The sequence below is a fragment of the Charadrius vociferus genome, unplaced genomic scaffold (assembly GCF_000708025.1).
Source record: "Charadrius vociferus isolate BGI_N301 unplaced genomic scaffold, ASM70802v2 scaffold373, whole genome shotgun sequence".
NCBI classification, from domain to species: domain Eukaryota; kingdom Metazoa; phylum Chordata; class Aves; order Charadriiformes; family Charadriidae; genus Charadrius; species Charadrius vociferus.
The window spans coordinates 538,530-550,257 of NW_009647681.1; the positions used below are offsets into that span (position 1 = coordinate 538,530).

The 11,728-nt window shown below is 59.0% G+C and overlaps 1 protein-coding gene across 1 annotated transcript in view; it reads right to left on the bottom strand.

Moving 5' to 3' along the window:
• Positions 1 to 11,728, bottom strand: part of DNAH17 (dynein, axonemal, heavy chain 17) — a 38,180-nt gene that overhangs the window by 21,334 nt on the left and 5,118 nt on the right. The window contains exons 13-39 of the mRNA XM_009881299.1: positions 11,601 to 11,709; positions 11,200 to 11,303; positions 10,956 to 11,096; positions 10,404 to 10,547; positions 9,990 to 10,172; positions 9,636 to 9,890; positions 9,350 to 9,519; positions 8,861 to 9,083; positions 8,665 to 8,781; positions 8,465 to 8,551; positions 8,045 to 8,197; positions 7,220 to 7,468; positions 6,873 to 6,995; positions 6,297 to 6,644; positions 6,126 to 6,217; positions 5,821 to 5,947; positions 5,442 to 5,594; positions 4,581 to 4,706; positions 4,280 to 4,387; positions 4,008 to 4,139; positions 3,352 to 3,512; positions 3,087 to 3,243; positions 2,550 to 2,654; positions 1,914 to 2,071; positions 1,146 to 1,284; positions 424 to 651; positions 125 to 262 (exon numbers count right to left, since the gene is read on the bottom strand). Of these exons, the coding sequence (XP_009879601.1) occupies positions 125 to 262; positions 424 to 651; positions 1,146 to 1,284; positions 1,914 to 2,071; positions 2,550 to 2,654; positions 3,087 to 3,243; positions 3,352 to 3,512; positions 4,008 to 4,139; positions 4,280 to 4,387; positions 4,581 to 4,706; positions 5,442 to 5,594; positions 5,821 to 5,947; positions 6,126 to 6,217; positions 6,297 to 6,644; positions 6,873 to 6,995; positions 7,220 to 7,468; positions 8,045 to 8,197; positions 8,465 to 8,551; positions 8,665 to 8,781; positions 8,861 to 9,083; positions 9,350 to 9,519; positions 9,636 to 9,890; positions 9,990 to 10,172; positions 10,404 to 10,547; positions 10,956 to 11,096; positions 11,200 to 11,303; positions 11,601 to 11,709 (4,230 nt within the window). The remainder of the gene's footprint in view (positions 1 to 124; positions 263 to 423; positions 652 to 1,145; positions 1,285 to 1,913; positions 2,072 to 2,549; positions 2,655 to 3,086; positions 3,244 to 3,351; positions 3,513 to 4,007; positions 4,140 to 4,279; positions 4,388 to 4,580; positions 4,707 to 5,441; positions 5,595 to 5,820; positions 5,948 to 6,125; positions 6,218 to 6,296; positions 6,645 to 6,872; positions 6,996 to 7,219; positions 7,469 to 8,044; positions 8,198 to 8,464; positions 8,552 to 8,664; positions 8,782 to 8,860; positions 9,084 to 9,349; positions 9,520 to 9,635; positions 9,891 to 9,989; positions 10,173 to 10,403; positions 10,548 to 10,955; positions 11,097 to 11,199; positions 11,304 to 11,600; positions 11,710 to 11,728) is intronic.

Here is an 11,728-nt window from a genome sequence, read left to right on the forward strand (position 1 = left end):
GGGGTCTGTGCGGGCAGCTGAGGCCGGTGGCAGTGTCCACATGGAGAGGACGGGGGAGGCCATGGGATGTGCTCAGCCGGGAGCAGGAGGGGACCCGTGTCCTCGGGGTTGGTTTGGCTGCTACCTGGGACTTGCCACAGCCGGCGTTGCCGATGACAAAGACGGAGTGTCTCACTTGCAGCAGCTCCTCCAGCTGTACCACCTTCAGCACGAAGCTCTCCTCCGCCTGCAGCTTCAGCTCCAGCATGGACTGCTTAATGATCTACGAGGGAGAGCAGGGGCTGACCACAGGCAGCCATCACGGCCTCGGCAAGACCCCAGAGACGAGCCAGCCACACTCAGAAGTGCTAATTGGACCTTCGGCCTCTGGACACTGCCAGGGCTGGGATGTCTCTGGTGCTGGTGCCGTGCCTGGGCTTGTACCTTCTCAAAGTTGAGGTCCCTCTTCCTGGGGACATCCAGGGCTGGGAACAGGTCTCCAATCAGCCCCATGAAGACGGGCAAGTCGTCTGTCACAATCTTGGGGATGTTGAAGTCTCGTAAAGCTCTCATCAGAACTTGGTCCTCAGCACGGCTGGGGTCCCCTCTCTTCAAGGAGCCGGCTACCACCAGCACGGACTTGATGGCTCGCAGACCCCAGTCATAGTGGTCCTGCCGACAGGCAGCAAAGTATTACAGTTTCATGTTGTTGAGGAAGAACTGCTTTAAACAACACTACAGAGGAACGCTCTGTCCATCGCCCCACACCCGGGTTATCCAGGCAGTGCCCAGCGGACGGGACTCGAGTGGGCTGATTTACAAGCCAAGCCCTGGGCAGTCACGGGGTGAACGGCAGTCGAGCTTTCTTCCTGGGAGCACGTTTTTATTGTAAATCACTTCTGCAGAGATGGATAATATCTAGATGCTCTCATCTTAACTGGCTGTATTCTATTCTATTCTATTTTTGGACTTTTTGATTTCTTCCAGAAGGCAGAAATATGCCATATGATGCACCAGCTTGGAAGTGGAATTTGTCCAGCCATAGACCTGAACTATGCCAAACGTCAGCCAGCGTGTTACTACCAGCAATCCCACGACAATCCATCAAGTTTGAAACTCAAATTAATTCTTTCATCTTAAAGAACCTTGCAATTTTGTTAAATTACCTGTTTAGACAGTAGCTCTTTGCAGAGTGTGTACAAAGTAATGAACTTTCTTGCTAGAAGCTTAGCATCAATAAAACCTTCTGCAACAAGCATGATTTCACAGATCAGTTCAAAGTCAGGGACCACCATGGCGCAGGGTCTGGAGAAGAGCGACGGCAGGTTAGCAGGGCTGTGCACGGGCATCCACACACCCCTCGCCCTCCCGCAGACAGAAAGAATTTGAATCTGAGTTTCCAATAGATATCGTTCCCTGCTACTGTTAGCACCAGAGAATCGGGCAGTAATTTACACTGGCTGGGGTCTCTGGGGGTCTCTTGTCCAGCCTCCTGCTCCAAGCAGGGCTCAGGACACCCTGGGCCTTCTCCGGTCACAGTTCAAGTTCCTCTGAGGACAGAGACCCCACAGCGTCCCCGGGTCACCCCTTCCAGAGATCCCACAGCATCCCTGGGTCACCCCTTTCAGTGCTTGACCATCTTTTTTTCCTAATCTCAATGGGATTTTTAGCTGAAGGTGGCAATTGGACGCCCTGAGCATCCTCTTCCCCAGGCTGAGCAGCCCAGCTCCCCCGGCCTCTGACCACCTCAGGGGCTTTGAGCAGGGCTGTCCCGGGGTGACAAGGTCTCCCTGACACAAGGGCCACCAGTACACACAAATATCCTCATCTGCACTAGCAAACTGCACATTATGGATGTAGCACGTGAGTGTTACAGCAGAGGTAAATGCTGTAACGACTGCCAGTTACGTACTGACCCATCTGCCTACGGGTACCTGAACAGAGCTTTTAAATTTTCAGGCAGTTCTGTGCGTCCCGCGTAGCCTGGGTTCATGGTAATGAACAGCCCTACCGAGGGGATCAGAGCAATCATCTCTCCAAGGAAATTGAATGTTTTCTTCTTGGCGCGAATTGCATCTTGAACACATTTCACCTGGCAGGCGAGTGGAGGCGTCAGTGCCGGCAGCGCTGGGGCTCCCAGACCTGCGCCCCCGGCTCACCCTCACTGCCCGCCCGTGGAAAGCGAGCCTGGAGGCTCGGTCATGCCATCGGCAATGCTGGAAATAATATTGACAGCTTGCCGAAGCCACGGCAGCGCAGCACTCCCCGGGCTCAGGAGAGGTAGCCTTAAATCAGCCTCTTGCCAGGCACCACGGTGCCCTCTCCCCGGGCGACGGCAGAGCCGGGGGGGATGACGGGTCACCAAGATGGGACCAAAGCCTCCGCACTGCTGCGCTTCCCCTCTCTTTGCCCCCCAACATGACACAGTGCAAATAACAGCAGCAAACCGTCCCTTTGAAAGTCAGGTTTAAGTGAGACAACGTTCACCACGTGAACTGGAAACGCTGAGAGGCTCATCCAGTCCCTACGGCACCCCACGCTGCCGCAGGCGTCCTATGGGGGGCACACACCTGCACAGCAATCACGGACAAAACCTCCACTGAAATGCGATTGAATTCGTCGAAACAGCCCCAGGCGCCGGTCTGAGCAAGGCCCTTGTAGATATTGCCACAGGACTGGAGAGAAAGCACCGGAGATGCGCTTCAGACAGCGAGCTTTCACAGGGGGGCCGCAACGTGGGGATTTGTTAGGAAAGCCCAAGTGCTGGGAGCTGCTCCTGCCTTTATGGTTTGTGCTGTTCCCTGGGGAAATGCCCCGCAGCATTACAGCCCCCCCGGGCTCCCCCGGGCTCCGCGGGACATGAGCTGGCTGCTGCTGTGGTGGGAGTAAGTGGTGCAGGATGGCGCTGGGCGCTGGACCCACAATTTTCTCGCCGGCTGCAGAGCCAGCGGAGAGCAGAGCAGCTTCAGGCCATCGGCGATGGACACTGCAGCCGGACATGGGGGCTCATGATGCAGCGGTGCCTCCCGAAAGAGGGTCCCCCCTTGTCTAGGCAGACACCCCACAGCTCTTGCCTCAGTGCTGCCGTCCCCGTCCCTGTGCCCTACCTTGTAGTCCATCTGCTCGGAGCAGTTGAAGACGTAGACCATCATGCCGACCGCCCGGCCCAGGTCCTTGGTGGTCTCTGTTTTCCCGGTGCCCGCGGGGCCGGCGGGAGCCCCCCCCATGAAAAGGTGTAGGGACTGGGTCAGGGTGATGTAGCACCTGCGGAGGGAAGCACGGCAGGGCTGAGCGGTGCCGGCAGCGCGGCACAGCCACGGAGCCGACCGCGTTAGTGTGGGCAGGGGGAGGTGTGGGGAGCCGAGCCCCTACCGATCCGTCAGGGGGGTGATGACCAGCCGGGGGGTGTTCCCCAGGTACTCGTAGGAGTACTGGAGCTGAGCGTCGCAGATGTTGGCGTAGCAGTGCCTCTTCCCCTCGTCCCAGCGGTGCCGGAGCTGGGACTGCCATGTGAAGGCCTGGGCGCTCTCCACCTGCGGGACAGGCGGCTGCGGAGGGCAGGCAGGCACCGGCACTGCCCGCCTGGACCTGCCGGGACAGCACGCTCCCAAACACGCATCAGGACCGTTTGTCACCTCCATAAACGAGGAGAGCGTGCAAACCGGTCCCAGTGCAATGCCAGGGTGGGTGAGGACCGTCCCTCCACATGGCCCAGCCCTCCCCGTGTCCACCGACCGCGGAGCACAGCCCTGCGCTGAGGCTCGTGGCTGAGCATGGCAGGAACCAGCAAAACTGCTCCTGGATCTGGCTTTGCACGAGACCCAGCCCGGCCCCGTCTGACCCCGGCCATGCTGTCACCTCCCCGGCTGCCGTGCACCCCTAACACCCCACGCGTGGTTTCCCTCTTCAGACTTCCCTCACCCAGTGTGGATGCTTTGAAAATATTGAAAAGTAATAACATAACAGGAAATCTTTGCTCAGAAGTGCCAAGAGACAAAGCAGTAAAAATATTGTCTTGTAATGAATACCTTCGCAAGGATCATTTTGGCCACAACATCCCTGGCGTGGACATCAATGGTACAGATTGTCATGATCTTCATCCTGTCTCCAGCAGTCAGGTTTCCAATGAGTAGTGAAATCAGTGCATTTAGCTGATTAATCTGAGGAAGGAAAGAAATGATGAACAGAAAAATGACGTCATACTTCGTCTGTCTCCCGGTGACCCCCTGACCAGACCTCGCCTCTTCGGAGCAGAGAGGGGTGGCAGGACAGCCCCAGGTCAGGTCCGAGGGATGCCAACCTGCTTTTTGTTGTAATCCCTCATCGCGTTCTCATAGCCTTCCTCCAGCCTTGAAAAGGCAATGCCGACTTCTGTAGTCCACCAGATCTGGGTGCACGTCAGAGCAACCTGCAGCAGACCACAGGGGCAAAATGTGGCCATGAATGGAAAGATGCCGTCCCTGCGACGGCTCAGGGCAGATGCCCGCACCTCCCCGGGCTCTCTGCTTGCTCCTCCTCTCGGACCTCGGCCCACGGGGCCGCCGGCCCGCCCCGCCCCCAGGGGGCCGCCGGCCAGCCCGGCCCCGCACGGCAGCTCCCACCTGTGCCGGGTAGTCGAACACCCACTGCTCCCGCGGCTTCTCCTCGTAGGTCACCACAGCCTCGGGGATCAGGCGCCGCAGGGTGGAGCGCATGCTCGCCAGCACTCGGTTCAGCCACACCTCGACCTGGAGGGTCACATCCAGCAAACGCTGAGCGCGCGGTGCCTCGCCTGTGTCCGGTCTGGTCACGCACAGTTTAAACTGATGGCTGATAGCTGGCTTCTGCGGGGTCTCTCTTGACCCACCCAGGCAGGACATCACCGAGGGAGCCCACCTACCACCCTCTGCCTAAATTTCACCTAGGTCCAAAGTGTACGTGCGTGTTCCTCTGCCCCGAGCCTGGGAGCCCCTGTCCCACGATCTCCTATGCCAGAGCATTAATTGATTAACCTCAATGCACACAAACACCCCCCCTACAAGCGCCGGCTATGGTTGTTGGTAAAACCCCACCGGGAGTGGGCACAGGACCCTGTGGCAGCGCACAAGCGGCTCCCCGCTGCGCGGCACGGCCAGCTTCTCCCTGCAGGTCGTAACACGCTGCATGAAAGACCCCGGTACCCGCTTCCCATGGCAGTTTATGGAGCATAGTCTGAGGGGGAACAACAGAGAGGGAAAAATCACTGCGACCACCTGAGGGGCTGCGGGGCCGGAGTGGGTTTATGTGACCAACATTGCCGCAGCGCTGTTCTACACCCATACTGCAGATCCCATTTCTGGGGTTATTTTCAGCTGAAAGGCTTCACAATTGCATTTTAAAACCACTGCCAGGCTATTAGTGCACAACAAGCACAAGACTCATCCCCATACCGAACCGGCCCACCTCCGTCCCCACAAGTGAAGGCTCCGCGGAGCTCGGCTGACCTGACCAGACAAGTCGCAGTCTGCGTCGAGGGGCACGTACTCCTCGTCCCGACTGAACATCCCCAAGCCAACCTTCAGGGGCTTTTTGTCCGGACTCATCTTGAACTTCAGTTTAGCCAGACTGTCGAACAGCTTCGGCAGATGACGGGACACCTGAGAACAGAGGCACGGCAGAGGTCAGGGACCCCCGGTACCACGCAGAGGTGTTACCACTGCTTGGATTAGCTGCTGCACGGCTCTCAGGACGCTGCATCCCTGAGAAGGGGGGTACCAGGGGTGTCGTTCTGTCCGTCAGGATGAAAAATACTTTGAAACTGCTATAATAAGTTATTACGCAAGAGACACAGACTCGCCTCCTCGCTTTACACTCAACCCATACCTCAGCCGGCTCATTCCCATTAGATAAAATATCAAGCAGGTCTGCAGAGGAAACAAAGTAGAATCTGGGAAAAGCCAGTCTTTTGGTCTCGAGGTATTCCGCCAAAGCCTTCTCACAGAGCGCCAATCTAACAGAAATCAAGGAAGAAAAACTGCAGTTAAAACCCCCACGTATTATTTTTTACTCTTTGCAAAGTCACTGCCGTGTTGAGGAAGACACCACTTCAGAGAAATCAACCTCTTCCTTTGGCCCTATACCAGCTGGTGGAGGCTTCTCCATAATGCCCAGGATGACTCAGACCTCACCTTTTCTGCAAGGCTTCGAGCTTGTCGTAGAGCCCAGGCTTGTTTGTAGCTTCAATCACGTTTGGAGTTTTCACCGCATCGGCCATTAATTCCTGCAAGAGGGAAAATGCTTCAGCTCTACTGGAACCAGCAGTGAGCTCCCGGAGGCCCGGGGGGAGATGGGCTTCGCACTTTAAAGTCTTGATCGATAGCATCAAAATTCTTTGAGTCCTCTGGCAGTTGACTGCGGATGTCTTCGGAGCCGATGAAGATGCTTTCCAGGTGACTCCATGTCCTCTGCACCTCAAACCAGATGCTGATAACAGAGTCGGTGGTCGACAGCTTCTGCTGCCAGCCTGACACCTCCTGAAGGAAGAAGGCTAGGTACTTGGAGGTCATCAGGTTCTGCAGCTGCACTTGGTTGTCCTCCAACGTCTCAATCAGCACTTCATTCGACTTGAGTAGCAAGAGGCCGGTCCTGGTGTGGGGCTCATGCTCGAACAGCATCGTTGCCCAGGTAGAGTCCAGGGTGTTCAGCACCTGCAGACGGGGAGTGAGAAATGATCTGGACTTTGTGGTGCCGAGTCCCAGACCCCGCGGGAAGGCAAGGCAGCAACAGGAGTGCCTCCTCCAGAGCACGAGCTGCATGGGTGCCATGCTGCGTGTGGACTCCAGCCCCCAGGAGCAGGAACACAAGTGCTAACAGCCACAGAGCCACATCAGAGCAGGGCTCTCAGCGAGGTAGGGTAGGAACTGAGCCCCATTTACCTTCTCCATCCCCGACTCCTTCAAGGCTTTGTCCACGATGCCACGAACCTCATCCTCGAACTTGTGCAGGTTCAGCTGGAGCAGATCCGCAAGGGTTGTGTCCTTGGACATGGTGAAGTTCACCTGGAGCAGAACCGGCACTGTCAGCACATGGACTCCCCTCCGCAGAGGCAGCCCAGTGGCTGGCCCAAACGAGCTCTTTAACACCCACGTTTAAAGACCCGACACAAATGTTTGTCTATGGCCAGCTTTTAAAACAGATTGCGTGCTTCCCCTGATGGATGCAAATCTCGGGAGCCTCCCGGGCCAGGGGCTGGGGCCAGGGAAGGGTGGAGGGCTGGGAGCACCTTGGTTGCCTGCATGAGCTCCTGCCAGTGCCGGTCCCTGATGGCTGGGTTCTGCAGCTCATTCACGGCCCGCAGCGATGTTATCATGTTCTTCACACTGTTGTCCAGCCCTGTGAACGCATCCCAGCTTCTCATCTCCTTATCCAAGCTCCGAATGTCTTTAGCAAATTTCTTACAATCAATATCCATCTGTTCAACGTTGATATCCTTCCACTTGGTGGTCTTCCAGTCGTCAATGTTCGTGTTAACCTGAATTCAGAATACATTTTCACAGGACATGTAATTAGCAGAAGCACTCCTGCCCAGGATGACGAGCAACATGCCGAGTGCCTGCACACCCCGTGCACCCGCCATGCCTCCCACACGCGCACGCCCGTTGCACCCACGCTGGGGTGTGCAGCCCCCGCACCAGCAGACCCGCTCTGACACTGTGACAACCTGCCCTGCGTCTCACCCCACCTCTCATGGCAATGAGACTCTCGGCGGAGCTCCAACAGCCCCGCACCTTTGGCTGGAACTGCCCAGATGGCACCAGGTGCCCGCGCCGGGTGCAGTCTGCTGCCAAGCCCGTGCCTGGAGGCAGCGTTGGGCATCGTGCCCTGGCGCAGGGGCCAGCACCGAGCCCAGGGCTCCTGGTCACTGCTCGACCGTGGACAGCTATGGGCAGACCCCGTCTGCAGATGCCGGGCAGCTCATCAAGGCCTCAGGAACTTTGAAATCGTGAGGACCGGCCCTGCACACCCCAGAAACCTGTTCTGCACATCCCCATGCTCCTGCCTCCCCCTGCCCTCCCCATCACGTTGGCTCGCAGACGGTGACACGTACCAGGACAATCATGTCCCAGAGCTCCTTCAGCAAGCGCACCTCCCTGTGGCACGCTTTGAGCTGTTTATATTTTGGGACCGACATTTCGAACAGCCCGGCTGACTTGGACAGGGCTGCCATGTCGCTCTCCATGGCGGCGATGCTCTTCTGTTGCTGGACGGAGAAAAAGTAAAGGTCCCAGCTGGGGACCATGTTCCAGGGACATGTCTCCTACCTCAGCGATGGCTCCGACCCAGCGGCAGCGTGGTGGGGACGGGAGAGCCACTGCCACAGGGCCAGACCCTCCCGGTCGGAGAGCCAGAGCCGGAGCGGCTGTCCCTCCCCAGCCCCGCTGTGAAGCAGCGCGCGGTGCATGGGGCCGGGGGCAGCCGGCAGTGCCGGTGGGGACAGCAGCGGCCCTGGCGTCCTCCCCTTCCTTACCTTGTTCAAGGACTTGTAGGGGTCTGGGTCAGTGTATGAAAAAGGGGCTTTTTCCCGGAACTTCTCCCGGAAGGCGTGCTGCCGGAGCTGCGTGGGGAGGACAGGGCTCAGGGGGGGCAGCCGGGAGCCAGGGGAGCAGCAGGGTCCTCCCGAAGCTGCTGAGAAGCGGCTCCCTCCCCCCCAAGCCCCAGAGAAGGCACCTCGAACTGCTGGCACTTCTTGCGGATGCTGTTGACCTCGTTGGCTTGCAGGGGAGCCACGCTCTGCTTGACGCGCAGGCAGAGCTTCTTGGTGCCGTCCCAGTGCTCAGGGAGCTCCTGCGGGGAGCACCGCACGGTGTTGGCAGCCTGGCCCCAGGGAGCCCGTGCCCAGCCCCCCGCATGCCGCGCAGCTCACCTGGAGCTGCAGGTGGATCTCCTCCGGCATCTCCTCTCCGTAAGTGCTGAGCAGGGCAACCGTCTCCTTCAGGGGCTCAAACATGCTGTCGGTCTCTGCCTGCCTCTCCTTGACCCTCATCAGGTGCCCCATCACCTCCACCAGCCCGTCATAGTCTCCTTCCTCCAGCGGTTTACTCAAGCCAGCATTCGCCTCTCGGATGAAGTCCTGCAGCTCCTGGAGGCTGGGAAGAAGGTGGCGGTGCTCACCAGGTATCCCCGATGGGGCTCACGGCCACCCCTGTGCTTGCCTGGGGCTTGCTCTGCAGGGCATGGACCCCCGGGCACTCACCACCATGGGGGTGCCCAGCAGCTTCACCCATGCCCCCATGGCTTCGTCCCTTGGTGGCCAGCCCTGCACCATCACACCACGGTGCCTTCGCCACAGCCCAGCTGGGCTCCGGTCACCGGGAGCGCCCCGTCCCCAGCGGGGGGTTCGCCAGGCTCCTACCTGGAGGTGACGTGGCTGGAGAGGTGCTGCCGGAGCGCCAGGCCCCGGCTCTTGACGGCACTCAGCAGCGCCTGCTTGAAGGGGCGACAGTCGCTCTGCAGCCACCCCCCGAACACCTCGGTGTTCGCGAACCCCGACACCTCCTCGCACAGCTCCTCGCACGCATCGATCTGGGGACAAGAGCTGGTCACAGCCCATGGCTGGCACCTCCCCGGTCACTCAGCACCTCCGCGGGCACCCGGTGTCCTCCTGGGCACCCGGAGCATCCCAAGAACCTGCCCCATACCTCCTGTTGAAAGAGCTGGAGGGATGGGGGCCCATGGGCTGGGGGCTCCTCCGGCTGCAACTCCAGTTCCTCGGAGCTGGGGACTCTGCCCAAGGTGAGGAAGTGCTGCAGGAACTCCGCAGGGTCCTCCAGCCACAGGTGGGCTTGCTCCTGGAAACCAGCACTGTACTCTTCACCTTCTGTCATGGCGCTGACCACCAGTGACACCACCTCCTCCCGCATCCTGCTGAGGTCCACGTGCTCCTCCAGGGTGGTCTGAAGGGATGGGCAGAGCTCTCAGGGACCAGCCCAGGGGACTGGGCATCCTTACCCACCTCCAGCTGAGCCAGGAGGTGCTGCCCAGCATGGACTGACCTTGTAGCTCAGCTTCCCTTCCAGCAGCCGAGGCATGCACGCTGCGGCCGCGAAGGTATCGCTGAGCAGGTTCTCCACCAGCCCCAAGAAGCTGTTGTCGTCTCCTGCCTCCAGTGAGGGACGGTACTGCACTCTGCCGTCGCACAGCTCCATGCGCACCTCGAACAACGGGGCCACGTCGGCCTGAAATGGGTAAGTGCCCCACGTGGTGCTTCATGTCACCCCCCCAGCCCCCAGCCCCATGGTTCCCCCATGGCGGGGACAAGGGGGGACACCAGCACCTCTGGCGCTCACTGCACAGGTGCGTTGGGGAGCACTGGGATGGGCACATTTGGCCACCAAACAGCGAGTGGTGGCACATCCCGAGCATGGGCAAAGCAAGGGCACCGTGCTGTGGGCCAAACCTGGACCTACGTCAGGGGCCATGTTGGTGAGCAGCAGTTGCAGAGATTTGTGGACAAGTGTGAAGAATCCATCCAGCACGATGGCATCCATGTATCCCACATAGTCCAGCCATATCTGCGACGACTTATCAGCCTTAAACAGATTTGCGTTCTCCTGCAAGCAGAGAAAACCCCAACTAATACTTGTCAATAAATACCCAACGAACGTACCAGCTCCTAAGACCATGAGTGAGTCCCCCCGAGGTCCCTGCAGGTTTGTCCTGCCCGGCTAAGGTGCAGATCCTGCACCCCTCCTCTTTCCCAGCACTATAACACCAGAAGCTGCAGCCAAGACCTCAGCCGAGAGGACAGCACATTTCTGGAGTCTGTGTGCGGTGTTTTACGGTCCTTCACGGGAGCTTCATCTCAGCAGAGACCCAAAAACTGCACCCCAGGTTTGAGTGCACCACTCACGGTTGCAAAAGGGGGGACGCCACTGGGCTCAGAGCATCGCAGCACGCCAGTGCCGGACATGCTCCTTGTGAATCCAACTCCGACTGAAGTGTCCTGGGACACGTCTCACCTCCACCATCTCCTGGATCTTTGTGCCTGTGTCCCTAATGGCAGCATAGCGCTTGGTTAAGGTGTTTGCTTTCCCATCCAGGTCCAAGAGCGCGGTGTCCTTGTTGTCCTTCCTTTCAAACAAGGGAGCGGCTGAGCACTCCTGCAGGGAGAAGACGAGAGGGCTGCTCCGCTCTGCTGGGGAAGGGTAAATCCCCGCAGGAGGCTTCCTGGGAAGGCACTCGTAAAGCACCACCAAAAGCCACCTCCATCAGCTGGGTGATTCTGTCCACGTTTAACTTGGCTTTCTGGACCCTGGCCTGTAAGTCGTACAAGATGTCTCTCATCTCGTGGATGTACTCCATGACGCCTGGGAGGAAAATGCACATCCAAGCTTGACAGGTCACGCAGATGCCTCCAAGGCAGCAACGCGTGGTTGGGGCACTTTGGGGCTACTCACCATGGGGAGGAGGACACAGCCCGGCTCTCCAACTCACCCACCCACCCACCCACGCCTGCGGGGTAGGGGTGCATGTTTTGGGTGTGATGGCTGTGGGGACCCGAGGGCAGTCGCTGGGTGGGAGGTGGGACAGTGTCAGGGGCCAGGGACCCCCTGAAACCCACAGAGAGGATCTTTGGCCTTGGGCAGCCACGAGTGGGTTTGTACCTTCATGGTGCCAAAACAGGGTGTGCTCCGCGCTGGACAGCCGGCCATCCACGGCCTCCAGCTCCACTGTCACCAGCGGGACCTCCACCGGCAGCAGCCTCTGCTTCACCTGGGGGGCCACGCGGGCG